Source organism: Meles meles, chromosome 19 (genome assembly GCF_922984935.1).
Source record: "Meles meles chromosome 19, mMelMel3.1 paternal haplotype, whole genome shotgun sequence".
NCBI lineage: Eukaryota > Metazoa > Chordata > Mammalia > Carnivora > Mustelidae > Meles > Meles meles.
The window spans coordinates 32,467,070-32,489,233 of NC_060084.1; the positions used below are offsets into that span (position 1 = coordinate 32,467,070).

Genomic DNA, 22,164 nt, shown 5'->3' on the forward strand with positions numbered 1-22,164 from the left:
GTGTCGCTCTTAGAACCACTCCATGAGCTAGGAACCAGGCTTCTACCCATTCCACAGATGTGGAATCTGAGGATCAGAGATGAGCACCCCCTCGAGAGATGTGCAACTGGGCATTGGGAGTCAGACCCAGGAAGTTGGATTCCGCCAGTCATGTCTCGGACACCTGCCCTGTGTGCACACCGGGAGCCTCGGCACAAGGTGGCCTGAACCCGAAGGCGGGTCTGATGGAAGTTAAGAGAACCAATGCAAGATGCTAGATGGAAGCTTGCAGTATGGACGCGCACTGTCCCCAAAGTGGCCCACGCCACATCTCTCCGTGCTGACCCCACCTGGCCCTCCCACAGTGCTCTGCCAAAGGGAAACAAGCTGTCCCCAGCTTCCCAGCCCCCAGCCTCCCCTGGGGCTCCACCCCCTGCTCAGCAGCAGCCTGAGTCCCACTCTCCCTAGCCGGGCCTGACACTTCCATCCACTGAGCCCGTCTCTCATCTGCACACCATGGGGGAACAAGATTGGAAAAACCACACATAAAGCATGAGGCGGCTTTCACACTCAAGCGTCTGCACTACTACCATGAACACACTTGTCCCCCACCAAAACCTCGTCTCCCAAGCCAGGGGACAACAGGCCAAATCCAGCTGCCTGGGTCCACCCAAAGAAACTATTTTCTAGAAACGTTATTTGGTTGATGGTCTTTTTTTTTTTTTTTAATTAGAATGATTTCACATGAAAATCCAGATGGCTGGATTCTCTTAATGACCCGATGTGGCAACACCAGGGCCGCATTCACACATGGCAACCACTGGCAGGGGCTAAGCGGTGCTGCACACTTGAGACAGGACGCGTGCCCCCGGGGGACCCCAGTCCCCACTCCTCCTATGTGTCTCCCACCCAGCCAGCTATGTCCTTGATACGACTTCTCTGGCCCTTTAAACTCTGACCATCCTTCAGAGCTCCTCACACGCCAACTCCTTCAAGAAGTCCTCCCCAAATCTCCATAGCCTGGTGTCTCTTGCGGCTTTATAACCCTAATAGCTCACTTGGACAGAGCACACAATTCTGTGCCTGGCAGTTACAACCCTTCTACCGTCGGAGTCCCCACAACCAGCTTGTGAAGCAGATTCCATTACCAGACCCACTTTACAGAGGAGGAAACTGAGGCCCAGACTTGATTCTTCTACTGGCCTCCCCACCCCCATCCATTCCCGGCCCTCTTCTATGCTGCTCTGTGCCCCCGGGAAGCTGACCTCCTTAGACCAATTTGCTGAAGCTTCCTGGTCCCTGGCTCCTGGCTTTGGACAATGGGAGGTCCTGGCAGGAAACCTGAGGACACAAGGGAGGTTGGGCTATTTCTCCCCACCCCTCCACCCCCTCTTGTCCCATGTCTCTATGGTTCATCTCCCACATGTAGAGCTCTTGCCTGGCTTTTCCACTTCCTCGGCTGCATTTCCTACAGGGATCCAAATCCAAAATATCCAACATTTCCTCCCCTGCCCTTTCTGCCCCGGGGACGGTGACACCTCCCTGCCTTTTGCCAGGGGCCAAGTGCTCCCTGGGTGCCTCAACACCCCATGAAGTTTCTGTTAACCCTTCCCACACCTTTAGAAGTTAGTATCCACTAGCACCCAGGATATCAGGCTCCAGAGTGCTCACTCTTTAACCATTACCAATACAGCCTCAAGCCCTACTCTCCTTCTGGTCCTTCCCCTGCTGGTGGCCTCAAGGGTCCCCTGGATGAGCTCCCAAGAGCCAAAGGCCATGCCCAGGTCAATGCAGACATTCCGGAATCTCTGCCTGAGCCAAGAAGATAGAGTCACTTGATTCCTCTTTATCCTCCAAATTATCTTTACAACCAAGAGCCCGTCCCCACATTCCTTCTTCCCAGGCACAAGAGCTCCCCCACTTCTGCCCTGCTGGACCCTCACACAGGGCCTGTCATTCATCTTTCCTCTAGAGAAAGACCAAGGTCCATAACACGCATGAGTAGGCCACCAGGCCCAGACTGTGGCCCCTCCTCAGCCAAATGAATTTCAATCAGCACCTCAAATGAACTGTCCCCTTCACTGGGGGCTTTCTCACACACTACTGGCCTATCGAGCAGACACTCATAGCACTATTACATGCCCCCCCCCCCAGCCTTGCTCCCCACCACCCCTTCCCTGATTCACCTTTGAGCTGAGAACAATGACTCCTCAAAGACCACCTGACACAAGGCCAATTGGCACCCCCTGCTCCAGATCCTCAGAGCCCCCAGAGTGTCCTCCAACATTCCCCTAACACTATCTTCATTGTTCAGTATCCACTACCCAAACCATGAGCCAATCTAATGGGACTATCGATGCAAAAATCCCAAGTGAAAGATAAGCAGATCAACACAGCCACATTTTAGAACAGCCATGTGTCATGAGGAAGAAGGATTACGTTTGGGAATACAAAGGAAGTTGAATGCTAGGAAATCTAGTGAGGTAAATCATGTACATAGCCATTTGTTATCATCGCAAAGGCTGACAACACCCCAACAGCACTGGACAAAATTCAATTAATTGTTCCTGGTTTCAAAAATATTAGCAAGCCAGGGGTTGAAGAAAGCTTTCTTAACTAGATAAGCAACAAACTGTTATTAGATAGTATTGGAGATTCTAACCAATGCAATACAATAAGAAAAACGGATGAGAGGCAAAGATAAACGTTTAGGTCCACTAAACTCTAAGTTCGGTGGGGTAGGAGCTATGCCGTATGGTTCATAGTTTCCATACTACCCTAAACACACCCAAATATCTGTGGAAGGCATAGTCACCCAGATGAGGGCTGAGCCCCATTCAATGTTCTCAAAGCACCCAGTACGCCTCCTCTGAGATACCCATCACAACTTAAATTATGTCGTTTGTTTTAAAAAATACTTCTCTTTTGTTGGAGAGGATGTGGAGAAAGGGGAACCCTCTTACACGGTCAGTGGGAATGCAAGTTGGTGCAGCCACTTTGGAAAACAGCATGAAGATGCCTCAAAAAATTAAAACTCGAGATACCCAATGACCCTGCAATTGCACTACTAGGTATTTACCCCAAAGATACAGATATAGTGAGAAGAAGGGTCATCTGTACCCCAATGTTCATAGCAGCAATGGCCACAGTTGCCAAACTATAGAAGGGGCCAAGATGCCCTTCCAACAGACAAATGGATAAAGAAGATGTGGTCCATGTATACAATAGGATATTACCCAGCCATGAGAAAGGATGAATACCCAACTTTTGTGACAACATGAACGGGTCTGGAGATTATGCTGAGTGAAATAAGCCAAGCAGAGAAAGTCAATTATCCTATGGTTTCACTTACTTGTGGAGCATACGGAATAACATGGAGAACATTGGGAGGAGAGGAGAAGTGAGTTGGGGGATATCAGAGGGGGAGACAAAGCCTGAGGACTGGACTCTGAGAAGCAAATGGAGGGTTTTGGAGGCAAGGGGGTTGGGGGGTTAGGTGAGCCAGGTGGTGGGTACTAAGGAGGGCACATGTTGCAAGGAGCACTGGGTGTGGTGCATAAACAATAAATCTTGGAACACTGAAAAAAAATTAAATTACAACTTAAAAAATACTTCTCTTTTCCTTCTAGAGTATAAACTCCATGAACACAAGTGCCGTGCTTCACTGGCAGAGCAAATGTTGACCAGGCCTAAAGTAGGTACACAATGGCCACTCCACGGAGAGGAAGGACTATCTGTGAACGAATAAAATGCGTTCGTAGTTGCTAAGTTATAATAAATGATTTTATCCTACTTCACAGCCGGAAAACCCCAGGCCCAGAGAAGGGACGTGACGCCATGCCACCGTGGCCTCCTCTGTGGGTCCTCTGAAAGGCATGAGCGCCCCACCAGGCCATGCACACAGGGCGCTGCCCACGTGGCTCAACGAGTACAGAAAGTGAAGCCCAGAACCGTCCCTCCAAATGAAGGCACAACCAGGGCACCCCCAAGTGGCCAGAACCGCCTCTCTGGGCCAGGGCTGACCCATAGTAGGACCCGAACTTTCCTCTCAAAGCCTCGTGACGGTCGTCCCCATGGACAAACAGCCCCCCTCTACTTCCCCATGAAGTTATCAAAGAATTACTTATGTCTCTGCAAGTGCTTGTTTGGAAAAGCTTCTCCGCCCCACCTGGGCTTGGCAGGAGGGGCAGCATCCTCGGGCCCGCCCTCCAGGGAGTGACCGGGCTTTTCCTCCAGCCCCTGAAGGCTCTCGGCCATTCTTCATGTGGAGAGTCTGAGGCCAGCCATAAAGAAGCAGGCAGCCTCCCAGGATAAACGGAGCACGGTGACATCAAAGACCGCCTTCCAGATTAAACAACTGAGGCCTTCAGCTCTCTCTGGCGTTTCTTCCAGGATATTCTGGGCTCCTGCCTCAGTTCTCCCTCAGATGGAATGGCAGACATTTTGTTTGTGAGAGTCTGAATTTTTTCCTTCCTCGGGGCGAGGGGGAGAGGGAGGGGGCACGGGGAAGGCAGGGTGGGGAGGGAGAGAGCGAGAGGAAGAGAAAGAATGTCTGTGAGAGACAAGAGCCACAAAAAAGAACATGTGTGAGCGAAAAAGAAAGGGAAGTCAGGGAGGCAGCCGGAAGCGCCTGCTTTGGAATCCAACAAGCAACCTAAAAATTCCAAAAGTTTCTGAACCAAAGCATACTGCGAACCCACAGCCAGGGAGGGAGGCTACAAGAGCCCCTAAGCTGGGATCTGTGGGTGCCTGGCTCCCCAGGGCTAGCAGGACCCTTCGTGGGCCGGGGCACTGGTCCCTTCACCAGAGGGTCCCTGGCACTCCTCTTCCTTAGACACATCAGGTAAACCAAGGCAAGGGACCCTCTTCCCTCAGGAACTGTCCCTGTGGTTCTCTGGGATTGGCTTGTTACCGCCTCTTATCCTCTCGCCCTTGGGGTGCCTCTCTCTACCTTGAGTACAATCCAATCCCACACCGCAGGCCCCCCCATATCCTACCACAGCTGGGCTTCTGGCCCTTCGGCCAACCCTCCTCTCCACACAGGGTAGCAAGGCCCACCGATGCATCCAAACACCTGGAGTAATGCCCCGGAGTTCCCAAGTCCATGACGCTCTCCATTCATCAGCTCCATGAGCATGCTGCTGGCTGGGACAGCAGGCTGACCACCCCCCACCCCTCCATGCCCCATACCTATCCCAGGGACAGGTAGCTCAAATATGCCGGGGGTCAGTAATGCACAGGACTTTTCAGAAAGCCTGAGCGCCAGGAGAGCTCTGTGGGCTCCACAGGCTGTAAGCCAGTTGAAGTCCGCCCTCCCAACACAAGCAGCACAGAGTTCCCAAGGACAATGTTGAGTCCTGGGCCTCCCACAGGTACTCTGTGCACGAATACCAACTTTCTCCTCCCACATCCTCCTCCTCACGGCCTCTCAGCTCTCTATTTAAATGCCACCTTCGCTCAGCTTCCAAGTACTCCTGTCTGTTGATGCACCTGTGTAAGTCCTGATTCCTTCGTCTCCTTTATCAGACTAGAAGCCATGGGAGGGCAGGGACCATAGCTCATTTATGTACCCTGTATCCTCGGTGCCTGGCCCAGCTAGGGATTTCATAATGAATAGCAATTCATTATTGATTGTAATTAATAGCTGAGTGCCTGACAACAAAGTCCCACTCTTCCTTCTGCCTGAGGAAGAGGATCTGGGAGAGAATGAGGCAGGGATGGTGGCCTAATCTATCTTCATTCATTCATTCATTCAGCAAACTCATCATGAGTGCCCACCACGTGCCCTCGGGCTAACACAAGGAAGATGTATTCCTGTGAAAGTGATTCTTTCCTTGCTGACTTTCCGTAGACTGTTTTAAGCCCTTATAGGGACATTCGGGTCCCTACGGGTGGTACCAGAGCTTCCCGGTGCGAGGAGAGCTCTCTGCCCATCCGGGGCCCACCCTCTCTCCTCACGCTGGCCATCCCCACTGGGTCAGGGGATGCACCCTTCCCCCGCCTTCTAGGACCCTGGGAGACATGCCAAGCCTGCTTCCTGGTTCAGCCTCTCCCTGGGTTTATTACAGTTTGCACGAAATGTGAAAGTGCAGGGGCTGTTCCTGAACTCAAGGGACTAGAACGCGCATGGGCCTGACGCGGGGGAACTTCTTTCCCAAAGACAAGTTCCAAAGGCAGGATGAGATGCTCCTCGAAGTCTCCCAGAGACCACATCACAGAGATTCATTAAAGCCTTACCCACCACCCGCCCTCCGGAGGGACCCAGCCTTATTGGAAGCCAGAAGCCCCAGCTGGCACTTTGCCCAGCTCGGGCCTCCCCAGTCTCTCCCCCAGCCCCCACCCCCGGGGTAAAGAAAGCTGTCAGGTGGGGCTACGGAGCTGGTCCGGGGTGCCACGGGCAGAGGAGACCCTCCTGGAGAACCCAAAGATGCCTCCACCAACCTCAAAGCAAATCATCTTTTAATTCTGAAAACACCAAATATTTAATTTATGCTTTACCTCAAATGTCAAGTCTACCTCCCGGCACATAGCTTTGAAACCACGTAAGGAGGCCTAACGCTTTCCATATGGTGAAGACATGGGGCCTTTTAATTGTGCCAACTGGTATCATTCAAGGGTGATTCCCCTGGAATCCGGCAACTGGGGCAGCAGCTGGGCCAACAGCCAGCCTCCAACCCTCTCACCCAGCCCTGTATGGCCTCGCGGGCTCCGACGCAGCCTATGCCCTCCCACTCTCCCCCAAATATCAAAATGCACTAGGTGCCCCGTAATCAAATTACCAGCCCGCCTGGCGGCCACCTTCAACCTCCAGGCACGTTTGCCAGGCCCACAGCTCTCCGCCCCATTCCTAAGGCAGCTCTGCTAAGAGCAAAAGGCCAAACCCGGGGTTGGGGGCAGGCGGGGGGTGGGGGAGGGCATGGCCGTATACCTGGTCTTACACATTCACATCAGTGCCCACAGGTACATAGCTCGGAGCACAGGGCCCCCAGGTTCTCCTTCTCCAGGCACGCTGCCATCAGCCTCTCCATGTCCCCTACGCAACTCCATCCCTCTACCAAGCTTTTCCATTTCACCCATTATATTCTAGGACATTTTCCAAACCTGGTATTCCCGACTGGTGTTCTCTTGTAACTGCCTGTTACAGCTTCGTGTTTACCTCTCCTTTTTCTCTTTGGGATTATTAGGCTTATTGAAACTGTCAAGTGTCTACTGCGTTGTTGTCTGGCATAGAAATCGTTCACTTCATTGTTCGCGGCTCAGAGTACTTGGACCAGTCACTGTCCCTCATTACTTTTCTCCTCTGAGCTCCAGAGTCCTTGAAGCCCCGCCCTACCTCCAGCCCCACCCTCAGTCCAGCTCCGCCCTCAGTCCATGCCCATCCAAGTGCATCTACAGTGGATGGTGGGGCAGGGGGAGGGGGGGAACCTCTGGATTCATCATCTGGGCTCCCATCTCTGCCCAACCTGTGCCTCAGAAAACCTCCTGGTACCTTTCTCCCTTTTGAACTCATTTTGAAGGGTCACTTGCCATAACCCCGCCAGGGCAGAGGATATTACTATACCCATTTAGCAGATGAGCTTAGATAAAATGGCTTATAGGAGGTGGCACGCTGTAGTGGCAGAGCCTGGCCTCATTTATTTTCATGCTCGGGATGGCAGGCTTAGGTTAGTGACAGCAAGGTCGCCCTCTCCCGTCCCAGGACCTTCCAAGCAACTGGGACCCACCCTAAACATTGACTAAGCTACTCAGACTGGGTCAGGAAGGAAGAGGGCAAGCAGGTGCCCCTCCTGCTCCTGCCGGCCCACCATCCGCCTCTTCCCAAAGTACTCGGCAGCTGGTCAGCATGCCGCTCTCTGGAAATGAGTAAGGGAGGAGCCCTCTGGGCATATGTTCTAGCATAGGCCTTTGCCACACATGGCCCCGGTTCTCTAGGAAGTGCTCCAGAAGGAGAGAGACAGAGTCCCCATCAGACGGCTTGCAACTTTATAGGGTTAGGAAGAGGAGTGAGACAATTAAGCAAAGTGCCTAACATCCACAGGCACTTAATAAATAGTGACGTTCATTGCAGTAATAATAATGCGAGTTGAATGAACCACTAATGTGCCTCCAGCCACTTCAGTGAAAGGCGGGCGGAGTGGAGACTGAGACCATCCCTACGCCAGGCCTGGGGCTGCTGGGGGGACCTCTGCCAGCCCCCAGCATCCAGCAGACCTTGGAGCCCACACCCTACCTCCTGACGATCTAATGGAAGAACCTACACAGCCACCCTTTTTGCCCCACTGGGGATCACGGAAATTAACCAAGGCAGGAGGCTGCCCACTGCTGTCTCATTTACCGTTTCTCCCAAACTTCAGGCATTCCGTTTCCACAGTCACAGTTTTGACCACTTGTACTTAATCGTGTGCTCAGAATCAACTTTCAACGCTGTCTTTCAATTTAGCTTCATCCTAAGTGATAATATCATGGGCTTGATGTCCTAGCTATTATCTTTTCCGGTAACAGAAATGCTTGACTATTAAGATAACAAACATTCCTCAGGTACCACCTGAAATAAGTGCACACGCCCCCACCGCCCCCACCATGCAGCCTCCCACCTTGGGCTTCCCCTGACCTCTCCCAGGGTGGGCTCGCCATCCCCACCCCAGCAGATCTGGTGGCTGGACCAGGACGGGTAGGAACCCCGGTGTCCAGGTCCCAGTCACCAAAGCAGAACTCCCCAGGAAGCAGAGGTTCCCGCCACTTAGTATCTTGGATGAGGCCCGCCCTCCACCACCCAACATATGTCACACGGATGGCTCTGCCTCTCACATCTTCAAACATGCTTTGAACAAACATTAATGACCCCTCAGTGTTTCTCTGAGAGAGGGGGTGGGGGGGGGCAAGCACCACCCCATGCTGTCCTCAGCTGGGGGAAGAAAACAGGCAACAAAATTCCATGACTTCACCAAAGCCACAGACTTCAGCTGGGGCCCCCTCCCCACCCTCCCTCATCTCCCCCAATGGCAACTTTTACTGGTTCACATTCCTCTTGCTGGGAATACTACTATTTAATTAAAAACGACAGACTTTTGTTTTCCTCTCCTTCCTTCCTCCTCCCTCCCATCCTCCAGGACTGGATGCCAAGGAGACCCACCAAAAACATGCGGGTAACATTTGTTATGGCTTTGAAGATAAAAGTCAATTGAAGTAAGCCCTCGCTGTATTTCAAGTTTCCCCTAAAGCATGGAGCAAGCTGCCTGGCAGTTGAGGAAAGGAAAAAAAAAGGGGGGGGACTGCAAATAAATGTCATTCTGCAGGAATACTTTGTAAAAATAAACAGGCTGAAAAAACCCAAAACTTGATTAATGGAAATCCACTCAGTTGGCCTCTGTCTTGAGCTGCAAATGCATTTGTTCGTATGGCTAAATCGGATCATTTTCACCAGGCTTTAAATAAGTAAGTAGATCAAAAACTATAAACGGTGGGGGAAGAAAGGGAAGTTTGTAGCTGTTTCTAAAGGGCCCCAACTGCGGTGCCCCCCACCCAGCCAGTTTTGACCTCTCCTGGGGGACAGCAGCTCCAGTTCCAGCCCAGCCAGAAGAGAAAGAAAAAGGGAGAAGAGAAAGCCCCCCAGCTAAGCGAGGCAATGGGAAGAGGTGTGATGGGGGCTTCTCCCAGATGCAGAAATTATTCCATACATGCACAAGAGTGGACTTTATCCCCAGGTTCACCTCCCAGCACCAGCCCCTGCAACTAAGCGACCAGCCCAGGTGCCACGGCCCCAGTACCCGAGCACGCGTGCACACACACACACACACACACACACACACACACACACACACATCTGAAGCCTCCACAGGCCCCTCCCCAGCCCATGGACAAGACCAAAGAACTAACCAGACCTGAGACTCAGTCTGTTCCCCTCTAAGTTAAAAAAAAAAAAAAATTAAATGTCACATCAAAAAGTTGATTCATCCTTTGATCCTTGGCTCGCTCAAGTTCCACGCAGACCATCTGAAAGCCCCGTGCAGAGTTCCCGAGCTCTGAGGACATCTGTGAGCACCAGTCCCAGGCCAAGAGCTGGGGCTGGACTCACTCACTCCCCTGTCCCATCCACTGCTCCCCCAGGAACAGCTCCAACCCCAGCAACCTACTGGGGGAAGGCTCAGGGTGGGCCCTGGCGACAGCAGCAGGATCGAGACCCACTCTCTCCCTGTGGTCCAAGTGAAGGGGTACCAGGTCTCAGTGCCCCCCAGGCTCTGTTACCCAGATCATGGCCTCTTCTACTGGGGTTCTTGACTGAGCAGATGGAGTGATGAATGCCACAGACACTTGGAACACATTTGGAGGCCAGCACAGTCCTGTCCTCCACCCAGACACCCCTATATGCCTTTCTTGTCTTCCTAGCAAGCACAGCCCCCCCCTCCAAATCCACCTTTAAATACTGGGTGCAGAAACAAGGTAGAGAGGTCAGTGCAGGCCCCCAAATCCCTCCAGCACACACAAGTTTCCCCACAGACCAGACCTGCAGCACCTCCTCACTTCGGACTTTTCCCTCCCCAGACAGCCCTCTACTGTGGCTGGATGGGAGACCAACACCCCAGCCACCTCTAAGGTTCCCCAAGACATGTTGGTGGGGCAGAGGCAGCGGCAAAGGGACTTCCGGACTTAGAAGCTGTGCCGAGAGGGTGCCAGAAGTTGGGGTGGGTGGGTAAGGAGACCCGTCTCCGGCTGAAATGTAGGTGAGGATCATACCCGGGTTCCTCTGCCAACCGTGCTGGCGGCCCGCAGCTGTCGGGGTCCAGAGATACCGCCGGGGCAGCGCTGCCTCCCGATCCACTCCTCGATGCCTTTCCGAGCCCAGGCGGCGCTCACGGCGAAGCTGTCACCTGGGGCGGGGAAGACACGAAGCCCCTGAGTCTGGCCCCTGGGCCGAAAGTTACCCGACACAGGAGGGAAAGAGTGGGCGCGGCAGAGGCAGCGGGGACAAGCAGGGGGGTTGAGCGCAGGGGCACCATCCGGGAAAGGGACGCAGGTAATCGGGAGAAAGGGGTTCAGCTAAGCCTCAGGGGGCAGAGACCCAGATGGGATCGTAAAGGGGGAGCAGCACCCTGGAGAAAGGGTCTGGGGATCCAGAAGAGCGAGCGATAGAGGCAGGAGGGCAGAGGAGCGGGGCGAGGGTCGGGTGCACTGAGCACGGGATGGGTGCAGTGAGGACGAGTGCACTGAGCACGAGATGAGGGGAAGAGGGAAACTGAGGGTGCAGTGGGCGCAAGAGCCCAGCTCCCGGGAGGAGGGGCTGAGGGCCCGAAGGAGAGGGGCAGGATCTTGGGGGAAGGGGCTTAGGAGTCTGAAGAGAGGGCTCAGAGAGCGCGGAGGGCGAGGACCGCAAAAGGAGGGGCTGGGGGTCTGAAGAGAGAGCACAGGACGGCGGTGGGGCAGAAAAGGGGGCGCGAGGACTGCTCCCGGAGCGGGTTTGTGGGAGCGGTGGCCAGAGCTGGGGGTGGGGGTGGCCCTGGTAATAAGATCCCGCCGGCTAGGCCATTCCGCCGCGGTCCGCGGTGCTTCCTTGTCCATCCCCCCGGTCCGTGCCCCGCGTGCCCCTACCTTCCGGACTCTCCCTGCGCTTGCACACGGCGGCTGTAGGCACATCGCGCGCGGCGGCGGCGGCGGCGGGAGCCGGAAAGAAAGGAGAGGCAGAGAGTTAGCGATTGCGGGGGCGAGGGCGGCCGGGGCCAGGGGGCCGGCGCGCGGGCGGGGACACTGACCCGGCTTGGAGTGAAGTTTCCCCATGCTGGGGGCGCGGCGGGCGGGGGCGTCCCTAAGCCATGCGCCCGGCCCGCGGGGCCGGCGGCTTGCCGCGCCGCGCCTCGCCTCGCTCTCCTCCTCCCGGAGCAACCCCGAGCCTAGCGGAGCCCGAGGCGGCGCCGGGACCCGCTCCTGCCGCCGTCGCCGCGGCCCGACTGACGCCGGGGCGCACCGAGCCCCCAGCCCGCCGCCGCGGCCCGCGCCTCCCCGCGCGCCCATTGGCCGGGCGCGGCTCATCAAAGGCGAGGCGGGCCGCGGAGAGGGCGGGCTGGGGGCGGGCCGGGGGCGGGCCGGGGGCGGGCCGGGAGGGGCGGGCCGGCGGGCGGGGGCGGGGCCAGGCGCCGCGGGGCCGACACAGCGCCCCCCTACAGGCTGAGGTCTTCAGCCCTGCGCAGGGGGCGGCGGGGCGGACAGGTCGGGAGACCTGCACCTGGAGACCCGGGAACCGGGGTGGGGGAAAGGCCTCTGTCCAATAGGCGTAAGCGTATTGGGACAAACACCCTCCCGAGTCCGGTCTTCTCTAGAACAACCGCTGCCCCTCGCTAACAGTACTGTGTCTGCCCTCCGCTCTATTTTTCCTCGAAGAGGGCCGGGCAGGACTCGGCGGCTCCAATTTACAGGTGATGTAACTGAGGTCGGGAAAGGAGATGCGGCTGCTGCGCTGCCCCTTCCCTTAGCACGACCTGATTTTTGCAGAAAGTGTTCGCGGATGACTCGCCCCATGCTCCCACTCCGCCCCTCTAAGTTTTGATTTGGGATCCAAGAGGAGCCCCCACTGCGCCTCGAGCCGGTTGTGGGCCCAGCCCACTCCTGGCAGCTGCAAGTGTCCAAAAGCCACGAGTTGCCAACCAATCGCTAGGATGCCTCATGCCGAGGCCCGTGGGTGCCCTCCTGGGGTCGAGGCGCGCTGCCAGCTGCGCGGCCCGGAAGGGGGTAACCGCTGGGTCTTTGATCCTCCTCGGTTTCCGCTCCCTGCTGCAGCTCGCCAGACCCAAGGGCTTGTTTGTTTTGTCTGGGAAGTCTCTGCGGAGGGGCGAGCGACATCAAGGGGTTCCACCCCACCTTTGTGGTTCTCAGGGAGAATGACTGCTCCGCTGGGGACACCGCAGGCCTGTTAAGTTCGGCCTGGTACCGGGCGGCCTGGGCGTGGGAAAAGAAAACCTGTGCTAAGTAGTGAGGAGCACGGCTCTGCCCCTGGGCCTGACTGCACTGCGTGAGCCTCAGTTTTCTGATCTGTAAAATGGAGGCTCAAGTCTGCCCTTTTTGCCAGCTCCTTGGAGCGGCCGTTTCCCAAGAAAGATAATGTAAGCAACATGTGTGAAGTTGAATTTTCTAGTAGCCACATTTTCTTTTTAAGTAAAAAGCAACAGGGATTAAAAGCAGCACTTACATCGATGAGCACTGAGTGAGGAATAGAATTGCTGAGTCACTGTACCGCACACCTGAAACTAATAGAGCACTGTATGTTAATTACACTTCAATAAAGAATTTAAAATAAAAGGAAAAATTTTTTAGAAGCTTGTTAAGAACACCGAAAGAAAAACATATAGGCTATCTCGCTCATCAACATAGAAGAAAAGTAAAAAGAAACAGATGAGGTTAACTTGAATAATACATGTTGTCTATCCCGATACCCCCAAAATATTATAATTGCAACATACAATGAGATATTTTACATTCTTTGTTTGGCTATTTGAAATCTGATGTATTTACACTTAGAGCACATCCCCACCCAGACTCACCACATCACAAGAGATCAATACCCACGTGTGGCTGTTGGCTGCTGTGTTGGGCATCACAGCTCCAGATGTCTCAAAAGGACATGGGGGGGGGGGGGCGCCTAGGTGGCTCAGTGGGTTAAAGCCTCTGCCTTGGGCTCAGGTCATGATCCCAGGGTCCTGGGATCGAGCCCCGCATCGGGCTCTCTACTCCGTGGGGAGCCTGCTTCCTCTTCTCTCTCTGCCTGCCTCTCTGCCTAGTTGTGATTTCTCTCTGTCAAATTAATAAAATATTTAAAAAAAAAAAGACATTGGGACCTGCGGGGGCTTCGGAGCCATAAATCTCTTAAAACGTCTCACCCCAAAATGTCTCAACAATGTCTTAACTTCCACCGTCCTAACTTCATGTTTCACACCCTCGTTGGTGAAAATGAAGGCTAATCTTATAAGCAGGTATATTAATGCTGTTAGCATTATTTGGGATTCCCCCAAAATAGTGTTCCTGTCCATTTTATAGCACGCTTCTTTACCCAGGACCTGCTACATGCCACCCATCATCCAAAGTCATGGCTAGCCCTCCCAACTACTCTCCGACATGGGCCTGGGCTTGTTTTTACAAAATAAGGAAACCACTAGGCACAGAGAGGTGAAGTCACTTGTCCAAGGTCACACAGTGATCCAGTGACTGTTTTCATGCCATGAGGCTGGCCCAACATAGTCTCAACCTTGCATCCCATAGTTAGAGAGTCCCTCATCTGGAAACATACTGAGGAAGTGTCAGGTCAGTGACAGACAATGTGAGGATACTTCAGGAAACATTCCAGGACATTCGACCATACCTGAGGGCACCTAGCAACTAGACAGTTGTCGCTAAATATCCCACAGGGCACAGAATAGCCCTCCAAAACAAAACACTATCTGACCCCAAATGTCAATATTGTCAACATGAGACCCCTCTACCCCCAAGCTGTAGGAAAACGAAAAAGCAGAGCAGGATAACGGGAGTCAGGAGTAAGAGGGAGGTGGGGGATTCGAGCGTTTGATTCAGAGAGCGGGAGCTCTCCTGCAAACCCCTCCAGAGGAAACCGCATTCTGCTGGGGTTGCCGTCAGACTCTCTCACCCCCACCACCCCCCACCCCCGTGCCAGGGTGCATCAAAATCAAAGCAGGAACCCTTGCGCGTTCTTTCTCACAGTGCTCAAAAAGTTGGTTACTTCCTTAAACCGGTCATGGCTTTCTTCTTTCATGAGAAAAAAGTATCCCCTCTCCCCCTTGGGAATTTCTTTTTACAGTTCAAAAAGAGATAAAAGCAAGAACTAAAACTCCGCAGTTACCAGTTTGAGTCTTGAGGGAAGTAAATCCCAAATGTCCAGCCCAGACACAAAGGCCCCCCCTCCACCTTCAGCCTGGCCCTTCCCAGCCCGGCAGGCGCCGGGGAATCGTGACACCAACCCCCCCACCGCCACCACCAAGCGGGCCCTGGGGCAAGAAACCAGAGAGGTGGGCCTCGTGGTGAAACCTTAGCCAGTCCAGGACTCCAGGGAGGGGCTCCCTGGAAGCCACCAGACCACTGTCCACCTGGGGCAGCATTTCGGCCTGCGCCGGCTCCCCGCCCCACAACTCACTGTCTTTTTATGTGTTTTAATAATTTATCTGGCCCACTTCTTGGGCTGAATACTTACAGTGACACATCTTTTTCTTTGAAGATTTCCTATCCTTTGGGGGAGGAGAATGAGAAAGGATGGGAAGGAAGAGATAAGAGGGAGAGATTATAACAGAAACGGGTTTCATGGGGCTTGAGATTTAGCAAGGCTGGTTTAGGTGAAATCTGTTAGACGTGGAGCCAGGAGGGTTGTTTTTTGTTTTTTTTGTTTTTTTGTTTTTTTTCCCTTTAAAAACCACATCACCCTGGTTGGCCACCCCCACGCCTGTCCCCAGGTTAAAGCCGCCGGCTTTGGCTCCCTTCAAAGGCCACCTCCTAGAGAAAGTCCTCCTGACCTTCCGGCCTGAAGAGCTCTGACCACTCTGATTAGCCCAGCTCCTCTCCCCTGCCTCTGGGCTTCGCACTCCTTATGTTATAATGAGGGCGCCCCGATGCTCCTGCTGGAGTCTGGGGTCCTTCAAAGACAGGGCCTTGTCTGACTGACATCTCAGGATGCAGTACCCAGTACTACCCATAGGAGGTGCTCTAGACAGAATGAGAGGAACCCATTCAGTCCCGGGGCGGGGGGGGGGGGGGGGGGGGGGGGGGGGGCGTTGTCCCTGAGAGGGTGGGGCGCTACTAAGAATATGCTCTGAGATGTACTGAAGAAGAAATTAATGTCCAACTCTGATGATTCCCCCTTGGTCCCTGGGATGCTTCATTCCACAACCCCCACTGAGACGTGGTGTTGTGGTGTTGCTAAGGAACCTGGAAACCAGTTTGGGGTGAGGAAGGGTGAGTTGAACTAGTCTGTATGAGAAAGTCACAGGAATTTGGGAGGTGGCAACCAGGAAAGGGAAGAAACGTGTGTCCAGGGGATGGGAGAGTATAGGAGAAGGACACTAAATCAGGGCTTTAAGAAGGGGCAATCCAGGGGCGCCTGGGTGACTCAGTGGGTTAAAGCCTCTGCCTTCAGCTCAGGTCATGATCTCCGTGTCCTGGGATTGAGTGCCGCATCGGGCTCTCTGCTCAGCAGGAGTCTGCTTCCCTCTCTCTCTGCCTCTCTGCCTACTTGTGATCTCTGTCAAATAAATAAATAAAATCTTAAAAGAAGAAGAAGAAGAGGCAATCCAGGAAGATCAATTGCTTTTCAGGACAGTGAGGTCTAATGTGCAATTGACAGTGGTCACCGGCTCGGCTCTAGGACGGGATCGTCCTTCGTTACTCCAAACTGTGAAATCCAAACCACATGTGTGGCTTTGTGGCACAGGCCAGAAATGAAGGGATGAGCCCAGCATAGATCATCAGAGGGCAACAGGCTACAGGGCATGGAAATGTTCACCGGGAGGGAAAGATGGGAGACGGATGCAGCCAGGAGGAACACCAGCCCCAGCATCAGTCCCCAGAGACGAGGCAGAAGAGGCTGGCCTTCCCCCAGAACAAGGCGTGAGGTCCCCAAGCCATTCTATTCAAGTCTTACAGGAGGCACAGTCCCCAAAGACGGCTACACTGCTTGAGCCTAAGTGTTGGTTGAACTGAATTGAATTCTTATGCCACCAGCTTCTCCCAGATCCGGGGTGTTTTATTTTTACTTTTACTTGTTTGGGGGGTGGGAGAGAGAGAGCACGAACAGGGTAAGGCACGGATGGAGAAGCAGATTGCCAGCTGAGCAGGGAGCCCGATGCAGGGCTCAACTCCAGGACTTCAGGATTACGACCTGAGCCAACAGCAGAGGACTGAGTCCCCCAGGCATCCTTGGGGTGTTTTAGCAAGTTCAGAGCACAGGCTTCCCCTGGAGGGAATGTGAGAGGGAGAGAGCCAGCCTGGCCCCACCATGCTACTCCTTGGTGAGACCCTGCTCTCTCTCCTGCGAACGCCTGCCTCTCAGCCTTCCACTTTGGACTGCCCCGGCTTAGCTGAAGGGCGACAAGCTCCTTTTCTGCAGGACTTGTCAGAAACTTCAGTGAGCATCTGAGCTTTGTGATTCTTCCAGAGGAAGGCATCCTAAGCAGTGGTTCTCAAACTCACCGACCTAGGGAACCCATTTTAGGAAGTTGGAGTGCAAACGAGTGTTCGTGGCACACCCTTTGGGAAATGTCAGACTAGACGGCTTCTAAGGTTCCTTCCAATCCAAGATTCCAAGTCCTGATCCAGGGAGCTGGCCTAAGATGGTGGCAGGAAGGGAAATCAGTGAGGACAGGGCCTGTGTGGGATGATACACGCACTCACATATGTCTGCGGTGTGCACTTAGCATGTCCCAGGATGTATGCGTCCATGACTAGGCCCCTGAGCCATTGGACACCCATTCCACGTGAGGCCCCACAGCCTCGGTTTGTGGCCAAAAGGAAGAGCGTCACTGTAGGAAAGCTCGTGGGCGGTTTGCCTGGCTCACTGGCCTTCTCTTCTAGCTAGTGTCTTCCCCCTCCTCCCCCTTGTCTCCCTCCTTCCCCCCACGCCTTCCCCCTCCATTGCCTTTGCCGCCACTGCCCCCTTCTCCTTCCATCCCACGGAGCACAGCTTCCGCGGAACCCTGCTGCCCCAGAAGTACCACACGACCCCTTCGCTCCTCGGCCACAGCTGGCTGGGTGCCCGACGCATAAGCCAGCTCAGTCAGGAGCCCTTTGTGGGATTTGAATAGAGAGGCCCAGGGTCTGGGGTCCTCTGGCTGGTGGTCTCCAAAACCCAAGGGCTCCATAGTTCCCGGGGCGGGAGCAGCTGCCTGGGGTCTATGTGGGCTAAGGAACAGGCAAAACGAAGCTGAACTCAGAGCAGAGAGAAGCAGAGAAGAGAGAGACCCATGGACAGACTGTCTCGGTCCCTCAGACGGCCCGTTCCCGGCTCCTAACCTTGTTGCTTCCGCCTGTGTGTTCTGACCTTGGGTCCCTGACAGACCCTTGGTCCCCGCCCGTTTCCTGCACGGGGGTCAAACAGTCTAGATGAAGGTTCCTTGGAATTTATCGTGCATATGATTTCCCTGAGATTGTGGGAAAACGCAGTCTGGGGTGGGACCCGAGAATCTGCATTTCTAACAAGCTCCCAGAGGAGCTGCTGCCGCTGGTCTATAGACCACATTTAAAGCTCAGGGAAGGGGGCGCCTGGGTGGCTCAGTGGGTTAAAGCCTCTGCCTTCGGCTCAGGTCCTGGGATCGAGCCCCGCGTCGGGTTCTCTGCTCAGCAGGGAGCCTGCTTCCTCCTCTCTCTCTCTGTCTGCCTCTCTGCCTACTTGTGATCTCTGTCTGTCAAAAAAAAAAAAAAAGAAATAAAAAAAAATAAAGCTCAGGGAAGTTACGCATTCTTAGCAACTGCCAAGGTTTATGACTTGCTTCGTCACTAAGTAGCTGTACTTAGAAGGAAAGAGGGGCAGAAGTCGGGGAGAAGGAACCTGAGAAATAAAGGTATTTCTCTTTTATGAATAAAATCATTCAACAAAGATCTGTTGAAGGTCTAATTTATACCAGGCTCTTATGTTAACCAAAGACGAAAATAAGTCCGTGAAATAATAGATGGTGTCTCTATGGGGAAAAAAATCAAGTGGGAAAGAGAGAGAGAAAGTACCAAGGGAGGGGTTACAATTTTAGGTAGAGGGATCAGAGGGTAGTCTTTGAATAAAGACTTGGAAGCAAAGAAGGGAGCCATAGAGATGCATAAGGAAGCCACAGAGTAAGCAGGTAGGTCCAGGTGGGGAAAGAGCAAGTGCCAAGGTCCTGAGAGGGACATGACATGAATGTTTCAGGAACAAGGTAGGCTGTGGCTCTGAAGCATGGGGGAATGGGAACGGGCTATGCAAGTGGGAGGAGAAGATGAGTTTGGAAGGTGACAAGGATCATCATGAGAACCTTGTGGGCTTTGCCAAGGGCTTCAGCCTTACCTGAAGGAAATGGGAGTCATTAGAGACCTGTGACCAGGAGGGCCCAGGCTGCTGCCTTGTGAGCAAAATGTGGATTAGGAGGTGGCAACAGGAGACCTGGCAGAAGGACGGAGACCAGTAACAAGGTGACTGCAGCCTCGTTGTTGTGACATGATGGAGGCTTACACCTGAGTGGTAGCAGCCAAGGAGGTGAGAAGTCAGCTGTCACCATATCTGGACGTCAGAGGCAAGGAGGTTAGCTAACACAGTGGACATGGGTTGGGAGAGAAAGAGGAGTTATGGAAGATGCCAGAGTTTTTGACTTGATCCACAGGAAGGAGGGAACCTGCAGAGGCAGCTGTGTGCAGAGCAGGGAAAGTCCCAGGCTCAGTCTGAGCATGTTGCTTTGAGAGGCCTGTTGTACAGCCAAGTGGCAAGGTCAAGTCGACAGGTGGATCCGTGAGCCTGGAGGTCAGAAGCAAGCTGCAGACTGCAGAGATACACCTGGGCCTCGTGAGCACATAGACAGAACGTAAAGCCTGACAGTATAAGGGATCCCCTGGGGAGTGAGTATAGGCAGAGAACAGAATTGAGTCCTGGGACCCTGCCAAGTTTAGGGGTCGGCAAGCGTCTCCTTAGAATCCAGCACCGACCTCTTAACCGCCATTCAGTCCTTGTGGGCTCCCTTCCCTTCTCTCAGTGTAATCCTTCTCATACCTGCTCACCACTGCCTGCGCGGCCCCCCAAGCTGGCAGATTCCTGGCTCAGCCCCTGAACTCTCAAAGCACTTCTTTGTTCAAACCAGCCCCGGAGATAAATGAGACAATGTGTGTGAACCGCTTAGGGCATCTGGCACGCACCCCACCCGGCAGATGCCGGCTCTCCCTGAGTGGCGGTCACCACCCAGCACCCCGCCCTCCACGCGGAGGCCTGGCCCTACGTCGGTCGTGTCTGGGCCAGCCTCACCACACCAAATCTGGCACACAGTAGGGGCTTTAGAAATGTTTGCTGTAGGCAGGAATGACAGCACAGGGACCCGTCTGACCAGAGGTGACACTGTCCTCCACGGCCTCTCCTGGCCCTTCTCCAAGCCCCTCCCACATCATTTTTGTTTCTTCTGACTCTGTGCCCAAGAGGTCACTCCCCCCCCACTCCCCCCACTCCCCCCACCTCCCATCGCTCCAAGCAGGTTCCATTCCCAGCCTGGGCAGGGGGACAGATGGAGTCTGCCACTGGGGCACCGGCCACCATGGTCCCTCCCCTCTGAAACCACAGAGATGAGGGCTTTCTCCTCCATTTGCATTTTCTCACAGCGGCTAGGGCTACATCCTCCACCTGGCGCCTCTTTTAACGTCATGATCTGCGGACTTCTCTGGGTGACAGGGGTCTTTGTGCTGGGCGCCCCTCCCCAGCCCCTCCCTCTGTCCCTGGGTTCCGACGCTGGCCGGCTTCCGTCTGCACAAAGGGACCATTGAGAGGCAGGCGGTGGGACGTCGCCTTTGATCTGGGGTTCTAATAACGCGTGTATGTTTGAGTCCCTAAACAATGCAGCAACCTCACAGGATGGACGGAGGCAGGGGAAGGACGAGAAGGTGACCCTGGAGGCTGGCTTGTGAGCCTTGGCCAGCACATTTGAGAACATCTCTGTAGATTGTCCCCAGTAAGGTACACCCATCACACAGAGGAAGGCCCTGGTACCCTTTCGTATGGCAAGCCAAGCTCCACGAGGTCACGGGCACAGCACAGGGGTGCCATAGAACCAGGACTCACAGGGTCACCAGGGGAAGGGCAGGAAATCTAAGGGTAGGGCTTGGGCCAGGGAGGCCTGGTGCCATCAGCCCAGCCTAAAGGAATGGCTACAGCTCAAACCCAACTCCTTCCCAAGGGCCCAGGATTGCTCGATCCTTGGATTTTTCAAGAGTAGCTGGAAAGCCAAGTTTCGAAACAAAATCTTCCCCCTCTTTTTAAGTTGGCAATAAACTTTTAAAAATTTTAAGTATGGCTGCAGGCCCTATGAAACAGGCCTGCCGGCTGGAACCCAACACTGGGGACAGAGAAGGTGTCTGGTGGGAAGGCAAGCACTCAGACCAGGCCCCAGGCTCTCTCCAAAAGGGAAAAATTGTAGGGAGGCCAGTCTGGCGCCTGCTGCTTCAGGGTCCCCCAAATACCCTCATGGTCCTTAATGTTAGTCCTCCAGTTCCCTGACAAATGAGTAGCAAGTTCCTCCAATGTGCCCGGACTGGGCTTGGCAGAAAGGATGGAGAAATTCATCAGAAAGGCCTCCTGCCTGCCCTCAAGTCCAGCCAGGAGACAAGTGTGAGAAGCAAAACTGTATTGAGGACCCATAGTTGCCAGGCCCTGTGTGAAGGACTCTATGCGTTTTGTTATCTCACATCTTCCTTACACACCCCCTGGAAATGAAGGGACTGTGATGATCATTTCACTTTATGGATGAAGAAGTGGGCTCAAGGAGAATAGCAGAGCTTCTTGACCAAGTTCAAGAGACTCGATCCCCCACTCCCTGCCAGCCAAGCCCTTACATGTGGCCACTACTGTACCCTGTCTCATGGGCTGCAAGATGGCTCCCCCAGGTTTATGCCACATACCACCTGGAGTTGTGCAGTGTACAAACTGTGCAACTGTACATGCCAACCTAGTAAGTATTCATCAAGGTATATGTAAAGCCCTGGGGCTCAGCCAAGGAAAGTTGAATCTGGGACACCCCCTCCCTTTTGAGATCAATTTCCTGGCACAAATCTAGCTTGGGTAAAGAGACAAGTTCCTCCTTTGCCCAGATTTTCTGCCTTCCAGGGGTGCCAGAGAGAAACAAAGACCAGGCAGAACATTAGTGCTTCCTGTCTCCCATATCCACCCTCACTTTTCTCATCTGTAAATGGGGCATGCAGCTAGGAAATGAACATGCCAGAAACAACTGGAGAGGGGTTCTAGGCTATCTGAGGTGGCTCTGCCTTCCTCAACTGCCAGTTGGGTGACTGGCCAGCTACTTGTCCTCACTTTCTCCCTCTGTAAAAGGGTACACAGTTCCTGGCTCAGGGTGGGCTCTCCATGGGCACTGGCCATCACTAAAGCTTGTCATCATGACCATCATCTCTATGACATCCTCCCCCCACCATGGAACCTTGCTCGGGGGAAGGGGGCCATTCTTCCCTCCTGCATAGGGACTTCCATGA

The 22,164-nt window shown here is 54.1% G+C and overlaps 1 protein-coding gene across 1 annotated transcript in view; it reads right to left on the bottom strand.

Moving 5' to 3' along the window:
- Window positions 1-11,941, bottom strand: part of NKD1 (NKD inhibitor of WNT signaling pathway 1) — an 85,254-nt gene extending 73,313 nt beyond the window's left edge. Inside the window, exons 1-3 of the mRNA XM_045989480.1 lie at window positions 11,727-11,941; window positions 11,566-11,598; window positions 10,714-10,847 (exon numbers count right to left, since the gene is read on the bottom strand). Coding sequence (XP_045845436.1) covers window positions 10,714-10,847; window positions 11,566-11,598; window positions 11,727-11,751 — 192 coding nt within the window. The 5' untranslated portion in view covers window positions 11,752-11,941. The remainder of the gene's footprint in view (window positions 1-10,713; window positions 10,848-11,565; window positions 11,599-11,726) is intronic.
- Between the last annotated feature and the right edge of the window lie 10,223 nt (window positions 11,942-22,164).